Source organism: Gavialis gangeticus, unplaced genomic scaffold (assembly GCF_001723915.1).
Source record: "Gavialis gangeticus isolate Ggan-Ray unplaced genomic scaffold, GavGan_comp1, whole genome shotgun sequence".
Lineage (NCBI taxonomy): Eukaryota > Metazoa > Chordata > Crocodylia > Gavialidae > Gavialis > Gavialis gangeticus.
This window is the reverse complement of record NW_017729004.1, coordinates 58,771,000-58,779,692: the sequence shown is the minus strand read 5'-3', so window position 1 is coordinate 58,779,692 and position 8,693 is coordinate 58,771,000. Positions and strand designations below refer to the sequence as shown.

At 41.3% G+C, this 8,693-nt stretch overlaps 1 protein-coding gene across 4 annotated transcripts in view; it reads right to left on the bottom strand.

Annotated features, from left to right (window-relative positions):
• The window catches only part of DYNC1I1 (dynein cytoplasmic 1 intermediate chain 1), a 365,136-nt gene that overhangs the window by 269,034 nt on the left and 87,409 nt on the right, over positions 1 to 8,693 (bottom strand). For all 4 annotated transcript variants that reach the window (XM_019508454.1, XM_019508456.1, XM_019508455.1 and 1 more), the window contains one exon: positions 3,827 to 3,942. In XM_019508454.1, coding sequence (XP_019363999.1) covers positions 3,827 to 3,942 — 116 coding nt within the window. The remainder of the gene's footprint in view (positions 1 to 3,826; positions 3,943 to 8,693) is intronic.

Below are 8,693 nucleotides of genomic sequence, written 5' to 3'. Positions count from 1 at the left end.
CCCACTCAAAAAATGAAGGCATTTATATGGGCAACTATTAGTGTTGTAGAGAACTGGGATTAAGATTAATTTACTTTATTGTCATTGGCTGAAATGATACTCCAGGTGTTTCCAATTAATTACCACTTCTAAGATTTAACTACTCTTTTTTGAATCTCTTTTTGAACAAAAGCAGCATTTGTGTCTAATTTTACCTGCATACCCCTGGCCACAGACTGGAAATTAAGTACAATTTCAACCTCCTACACTCACTTAAGAACAGACATCAGGGGATATATTGTTTTCCATGCTGAAATACTAAACTTTACTCTTCCTGATTATATTTCTTTAAACATGATCCCAGAGAAGCTATGAAGGACTGAAAACTGGTAACCACAAATCCTTGCCTCCATCAGAATTCTACAGAGGCATTGTCCTGTCTTGTGATGGAGCACAGGATGATGAGATGAGAAATATGCACTTTCCTTTCATTCTTCTCTTTACTAAGCTTGAGGTCTAGTCCAGCAGTTCTCAACCTTTTGTACCTTACATCCCAACAAACATTTTGTCAAAAAACCCTGATCCAACCATGATAAAAACAAAACCCCACTTTTTCCAAGAAGTGTATTCCTGCAGAATCTTGAGCCTGCAGGCCCCCTACTTTTCTCAGGAATGCCACTTTTTTCCAGATAAGCTGCACCTACACAACCTTCGCATCCCACTGGTTAAGAAACACTGGTCTAGACAACCTTCGCTACTGAACTCTCTGTGTTTTCTCTTTCTATTTTACCTTTTCATAATGACTTTCGCCTAATGCTTAGTGCAGAAATTCTTGGTATTTAGGAAAGGCTTTGTTAATTAAGGCTATATAGAGCATCCAGTCCCCCCTGGCACTAGTTGCCTTGCAATGCATTTGATTCACCATACATGCTAAGCCTGCAACTACAGATGCAGATGGGAATGACTGGCTAAACTGCGGTACAGAAGAGAAGGACCTGAGGGTTGCAGCAGACCATATGCTGAATATGAGCCAACAGTGTGCTTTTTTGCACAAAAAGAGTACCCTCCATCCCTACTACCCTATGATCCCCTCCAGCAATAAGCTACATTAAACGGAATTGTTTAACGTACTGCAATCTATTTGCTTCTTATGTATTAGTCTCAACCATGGAAAGATGCAGGATTCACTAAAGGGAGATGTGGTGGGCCACGGGGGATTGGGCTGAAGCATCCCCTGGGCTGACAGGGGACACTGGAAAGCTTTGTAGGAAGCAGGCACAAGAAGGGGGGCAGGGGGTGGACCCAGGGACACAGTCCCTCACTAACCTGAGGCCAGGATGGAGGACAGAGCTACTCCTGCCCTGTTGTAGTGCCTGCCTGCAGGGAGCAGCTGTGTAGGGTTCTGGGCATGGCTGGGACAGTGGCAGCCAAATGCAGGTTCCTCCTTCCAGCCTCTGTGCCCTGCCTGCCTCTCACTCCAGTGTCCCCTGCAGATGTCCAAGAGCAGGCACTAGAACAGTGATTCTCAACTGGGGTGCCATAGCACTCTGGGGCATCTTGAGATTCTTTTAAGGGTGCTGTTGGGTGCCACACAATCTTACCATTGGTAGGTTTACAAATATGATTCACGAGATAAACCAAAAGCAAGAACTAAGAGCTGGCATTTTCCAAGGGGTGCCCTGAGTCTATCCAGTGGTGCCTCAAGGTTGAAAACCACTCCACTAGAAGGAGAAACCTCTGCACTGCTGCTGCTGTCCCCACCTGAGTTCAGCTCCCTGCACAGCTGCTTCCTGAAGAGTGGGGTAGAAATGGGTAGAAGAAACCCAATGGGTAGAAGCCTCACCATGCCTGAATCTGTGCAGGTCCCTCCTTCTGGTATCTGTTCCTGGCCAGTGAGGAACACCTGTAGGGGAAGCAAAGCAGGCAGGGAGCTGGTGCTGGAAAAAAGAACCTGCACACCACTACCACTGTCCCCTACCAAGCCTGACACCCTGCACAGCCACAGCTTGTGGCTGAAGCAGGGCAGGAGCAGTTCTAGGGTTTCCCCTGTGCCTGAATTAGCTGAAGGCAGCAGCAGAAGTGGGGTATGTTCATACTGCCACACCCTGCTGTATCTGGCTATGGTCTCATCCCAGCTGGAAGATTTAACTTTTTTTTTTTTATAGTAAAGCATCCAGTTATCCTTTGAACCTTTTCTGATCTTTCATACTTTCTAGCTGTAGTAAATTATAATATGTGCCTCCTATAGCTCTCTGATTCTAATGCTGGCCCCAGGGGGTGCGTGCTGTGCACTGAAGCTGTGCCCATCTGCTACCTGTTTGTTAATGCTGATAAAAATGAGAAGCAAAATATTTAAGGAGAACAAATACATTGCACCAGAAGGATGATTAATTTTACAAAGGGTTAACTGGCATAAGATGAAATTGAAATCAACACATGCCCACATGGTACAGTCATGGCAAACATATGTTTTCAGTAAGCTAATCTAACAGTCAGGCCAACACTAGAATGTCAAATATCAAGAATTCTTGTTATGAATTTCTTGATGGCAAAGCATACTACAACAAACAACAGCTCCGCAGGCATATAGAAAGACAGATCCAGGATTTTATAAAGTGGGGTATGATTACAGCAACTGGTGCTGCAAGGGTGGCTGCACCCTCCCAGTCTCCTCCCCCCAGCTGCCCTACCTCCATACTCAAAGGCACATCCTCTCCCCTCCCCTCTCCATTCCCCTCCCCTGCTGTTCTCCCCCTTCCCTGCCTGGTGCTGCCCGTGGGTGCTGCCCATGTTTTGGCTGTTCTGGAGGCAAGGAAAGACCCTGCCTTCTCCAACTGGGCTGCACAGGGGCTAAGTTCATCTGGGACCATGGCAATGGAGGCAGATACAGTCTCTCCCACTCCCCTGCTTCTGGCTTGGTGGAGATCTGGATCGGCCTCTGGATATAAACTGTTTGCTAGAAGGAACAGGATTCAGGACTATTTGCACCAAAATGTAGATTCCCTATTCCTTGAAAAACTGTAAACAAGCACCCACTTCTGTTCTTGTGGGGGGCTATCCGCTAAAGGAAGACACAAGCACGCTAAGCCAATAAACTACAGTAACATTCTAACGTTACCTCTTTACAGATCCTTTGGAATGAATCCAGCTTCCTTTGAGAAAGCAAGAACATGTCACAAAGCAATTCTTAAGTACAAACATAATAATTTATTTGAAAATATGCCCCCATTCTACTGCTATGATGATACTGTGTAAGGTTAGGCAGCTGTGCTTTGGTTTTACCTGAATTTAAAAAAATGCAAAATAATTATTATAATTATTCTCACAAAAACCCATTAACACAAACAACACTTAGCTTGAAAGAATGCATAAGTTGAGATATCAAAATTATTAGTATTTACCTTATATTTGTAAAGAAAAGTCTTCATTATTTTCTCTGTGCTACCAATTCCACATATTTTTATAGTAAAGCATCCAGTTATCTTTTGAACATTTTCTCATCTTTCATATTTTCTATCTATAGTTGATAATAATATGTTTCTCTGATCTCTCTCTCTAATGCAGGGCCCATTAGGGGTATATTCTGTGTCCTGAAACTTTAAGTTTCTGTCTGCTACTTGTCTATTAATGTTGACAAAAATGAAAAACCTAATATTTATGGAGAACAGACATATCAGATCAAAAGAATGCATAATACAATAGAAATATCAAAATCATTAGTATAACGACTGTAGTATTATTAGTGCATACTATATTACTTATAATTATATATGCAAAGCAAAGTCTTCATTATTTTCTTTATGATACCAAATGCTGTTGATAAATTTTAAAATAAGAAATATTTCACCTTCAGATTGATGTGTTGCCAGAGGGGTCTGTGTTTCCTTGGAGTAGGACACCACTTCCCGAGGTAAGAAATCAACCTGGGTAATCTTTGACACACCTAGCTTGTGCAGTCGGCGTCTAAGATTTAATATAAGACATCAAAGTTTAGTCACATGAATAAAAGTTATCATAGCAGTAAAGCTTTCAAAAGCAGAATGAATAACACATTTTAGTGTCTACTAAAATTTAAAATTATAAACTAAGAATACTAAGTATCTAATTAACCAGGAGCTGACTTTGTACTGAAGGAAATTTAGCTGGGAACTACAAGATGAATGCAAATTATAATTAATGATATGAGAAGGCTACACATTTATGGCTTTATTGGGCCTGGCTCACATTGTAGAGGAGTAATGTAATGGAGAGGGACAGGGACACTGTGTTCATAAGGCTTCTTCATGTATCCAGTAAACCTGTGTACAGAGGTGGCCCTCTATATGCTGTTCATGCCTCTATTATGGGGAAGCAATATTCTTCCAATTTCTCCAGGACCAAGGGAGGGTACTTCAGTGGCCCTGGGATCCACATAGTGGAGAGTGAAGGATAGGAAAGGAGCAAGAAGGCCGAAGCATGAATGAAAAAGGATGGGCATCTTCTCTAGATCAGGACAATGGAGATGTGGAGAAAAAGAATACAGAGTTTTCTCCTCCTGATACAAAGAGAATCTTCAGGAAAGCCATTTGCCATGAGAATTACTACAGCTACCCTGTAAGGACTTGATGAAGCCAACAAGAACATAGTGCTGGCATAAAGGCTAGATGATAGCGCCATCCTTCTGCTGCCCTAACTTACATGAAAAGGAAGCTACAAGACCTAACAAGATAGTTTCTGGTTACTGAAATATGAGACAGAGAGCTGGTCAAAAAGTGGGAAAGCTTAGTCATGGTAATTGGATTCACTCAATGATAGTTGAAAAAAATATTCAAATTGCTTCCTAAATATGATTTGATTATCTGTAGAAATGGATGAATAGATAATAATTTATTTGCAAATAGAATATTGAATAAAAATCAGATTAATTATTCTGCAATCAATATTTTATCCAGCCAAACAAATCCAGCTGTAAAAACTTGTTTCCAGATAAATTTGGTGGAATGGTATATGGGCATATCTGGATAGACAAAGCAATAAACTAATTTCTCTGTCACTCCCCTGGTGTTCTGTAGTAAAACTGCAGTTCATAAAAGGTATTTGGAAAACTCCCAAAATCAAAATATTCCTTCTCTCTATGACTTTCAGGAGAGCATATACTTGTTTTTAAGGGTAACCTAGAGCTATCATTAAAAAGTATCAAACTAAAACAGATCTGCAAAAGGACATAAAAGTTCCAAAAGTATAATATTTACCTGAATCCACGATGAGGCTTTTTCCCATTTAATATGGAGCAGGGAAACCCCTCATCTTGGATTTGAGTACAAGTGGGGCAGGGGACAACAAACAGGTTCTGCAGCTCTGACTCTGACCCTGACCCAAGTCAGAGCCATAACAGCTGCCTGCCCCCCTACCAAATATACCACCTCACTGCCTCTGTCCCCAAGAGGCTGGAGCTGCCACAACTGCTGCTGCCAGGTTGGGCAGGTGTTGGGACAACAGTTGCACTGCTCTGCACCAACTGGGGCTGGAGCCAGGGTCAGGAAGGGTAAGTGGCAAGAGAGGTTAGGGACAAGGCAAAAGTGGGGGGCAGGTGCCAAGGGGTGCTGGCAGGGGGGTAGTTACTAGGGGAGGGCAAGTGGCAAGGGGGGCACAACAGATGCCAGGGCAGCTGGTACCATGAGAGGCAAGTTGGGGGAGAGGGACAAGAGGCAGAGTACAAGGGAAAGGGGCCAGGCTACTCAACTCTACTGCCATCTGTCCCTAACACTGCCTGCTCCCCTACTGCTAGCCTTCTGCTGCTGTTTTCGCTGTTGCTGCAATTGCGGCGGGGGGGCACGACTTTAAGACAACAGTTAGATCTCCAATAGTTAGATTCTATAAATGGAAACATAAAAACATTTATAAATTTTCAATGTGTAGAATCTGATTATTGGGGGATCATCTTAAATTCAAAGTCATTTTGAATTCAGGTAAATACGGTATATCTGCAGCATACAGATGTCAGCTAGGCTGTTCTTCACCTAGAGTTACTGCTGCATTAGCTATATTTTTTCTAACGCATCTGGTTGCCTCAGTGTTATGAGTCTGAACAACAGTAGATTTAGTAGGTAATCAAAGTAACAAATTACTAAAACAATAGCTGTTGTTATAGCTCTTGATTCATTTTTCCACAAAAAAAAAAAGAATGAATAAGCCACCCTGACACTAGTTTTCAAGGCTCTGCTGAAGAGAACAAAAGCAATGCATGTTTGAAAAAGCTGCATGGAAACCTTCAGCAGCTTGAGATATAGCATATGGATTTGTAACACATCCAAAAGCTTTCCTGACATGCTGTGCATCTGTAGCTACTTTGACTTCGTATTTTAAAAATAAAAACGCAATCCAAAGTACCTCTGCCCTCAATTGCTGATTTCAAACCTACATTATTCATATGATTAAATAGACTTCTTCTTTCTAACTAGTCAACTCCTACCTACTTTTATGACTCATTTTACTGAGATTCCAAAGGTTCCTTCACCAGTATAGGTTTACTGTGCACTCAGCAGAATACAAATTCAGTACTAATTTATGCATCTGAAATACTAGGCCTTAGTGCTACCTTTATAGAAACTTATTAGATACTAAAGATAGCACTGTGTCAGTTTACTTAATCCCTCTTCGCAGGAGTTGAGAGTGAAAGTTCATATCGACAACTAAGCCAGCAGTTTGTAGGCTATTAGACTGCTCATGTCTGTCTTGGAGAAATTCAGTGAAGGGATTTGTTGAATTTTTAAACTTAAATACCTCTCATTTAGACACAGTTTATGAATCAGCAGAGCTCTAGCATTCCACCAATGCCCTAATAATGGCCTGTTAAAATCAGGTAGTTTTCCTTCATCTGAAGCACGTGACCTCCTAGGTATTTGATATCTCTATGAATCAATCAGCTATAGTGTCTGGAATCTTAATCCTTTCAAAAGCTGTTTTGAACCTTGGTCCTAAATGTTCAGGGATGGCTGGAACCCGCACTCAATGCCTGAGTTCCATTAATTAAAATATCCTATTCCAGAACTAAAGTTTCCTTGCATACAGCAAACACATTCACTGTTGAGTCACACCACCATCCTATTCACATACATCTTTCATTTTAGATGCTCTTGGATGCTTCCTGGCCTTGGATTTATGGAGATTTTAAGGAATTCATAGTCAAAAGTTGTTCATGGGAATGTTACCATGTAAAGTCATTAAGAACTGAAGAGCTAAAGCTCTAGTCCTTCCATTAAAATCGTATCCCCATGCCTAAAGAAACCAAGGGAGACATCTCTAGCAGGCATTTTAGCCACATGAATAATCTGTGTGCATGCTACAGATTTTTTTCTGTATTGGTACTTACTCCTTCAAATCTTTCTGTATCATCCAAGGAAGCCCTGCTTTTCTTACCTATACCCCTTTTTAGAAGAATGGCTGTTACTAAAAAGTGCAGTCCATAGCACAATGAATTTTACAGTATGGGGTGCACTGGCCTTGCTGTGAATTCACTGTCATTTCTTTACACTGGAGCTGGACCCATCTGAAGCCATATCTCCTAGCCTACTTAACAAGGAGAAAAAACGCTGCCTAGCAGTTCTGGGGTTGAAAGCTAACACTGATGTATCCTACATTTCCTGCCAACTGTTCTGTAGAGAAGAGGGAGAGTCTCTGTTGCACTGCTACTCTTTGAATCTTTTCTTGACCTTCCTCCCATGCTGATATCCATAATGACTGACTGCTATTTCTCAAGGCGTTGGCAAGTAGCAAGCAAAGTGAAATCACCATTGTCATCATACCCTACTAGATTCTGAACTTGTGCTGCAAAATTTTAAAATGTTGCTAATGAGAAAACAGCAGCCGGGGAAACAGTGATATTAGCCTGCAGGCTCAGAAAGACAGTACTGTATCAATTCAATTCAACTTTTGAAGTGTGTAAATTCTGCAGAAATTGATGGGATACCACTTCTCCTCTTGACAGGATAAGTTTCCTCAATGCCACTGCAAGTGGACCTTTCATGGCATCATTTGTGCCATTTTTCTTTTTCTCAGTTTCCTTTCTTGTTTGTTACTTCAAACTTCTCTGACTTCTCTCACTAAAAGAAATAAACCCAAACAACTTGCATACCGTGGGAAGAATTAAGAATAATTGGTTAAGTTAGCCTCTTAATTCTTGTGCTACAATATTTCCTTTTCCAGAATATTTGTAATAGTTTGGGTGCTTACCTAGATAATAAACCAAGTCTCAATTAGCCACATTTTCACTTTGAACTTCAACTCCATCTCCAGTATGATGATGACATTATGGGCATCAGGACAAAATGGGAACTAGATCTTACTCCATCTATTAAGCACCCCAGTGGACTTAAGTGTGATCTAATTTCACCCTTCTCAAATCCCTGAAAAGCTATAAACTTCTCTGCTGTCATCTTAGACTTACAACAAATTTACAAAAATGTGTCAAGGAGGAGAAGGAAGCACCTACATTTTTGCATTTTTGCAGGGACTATAACAGAGAAGAACAGGATCATACTAATGCTTGCAGATGTTAAAAAGGAAAACAAAAGTCGCTTTACTTTAAATAGGATGGGTTTCAACACAGACAAGTGCAAAGTGATGCACCTGGGGAGGAACAACCGGCACCATACCTACAGGTTGGGGAACTCTCCTCTTGTCAGCACGGAGGCGGAAAAGGACCTTGGAGTCATCATTGACTCCAAGATGAACAT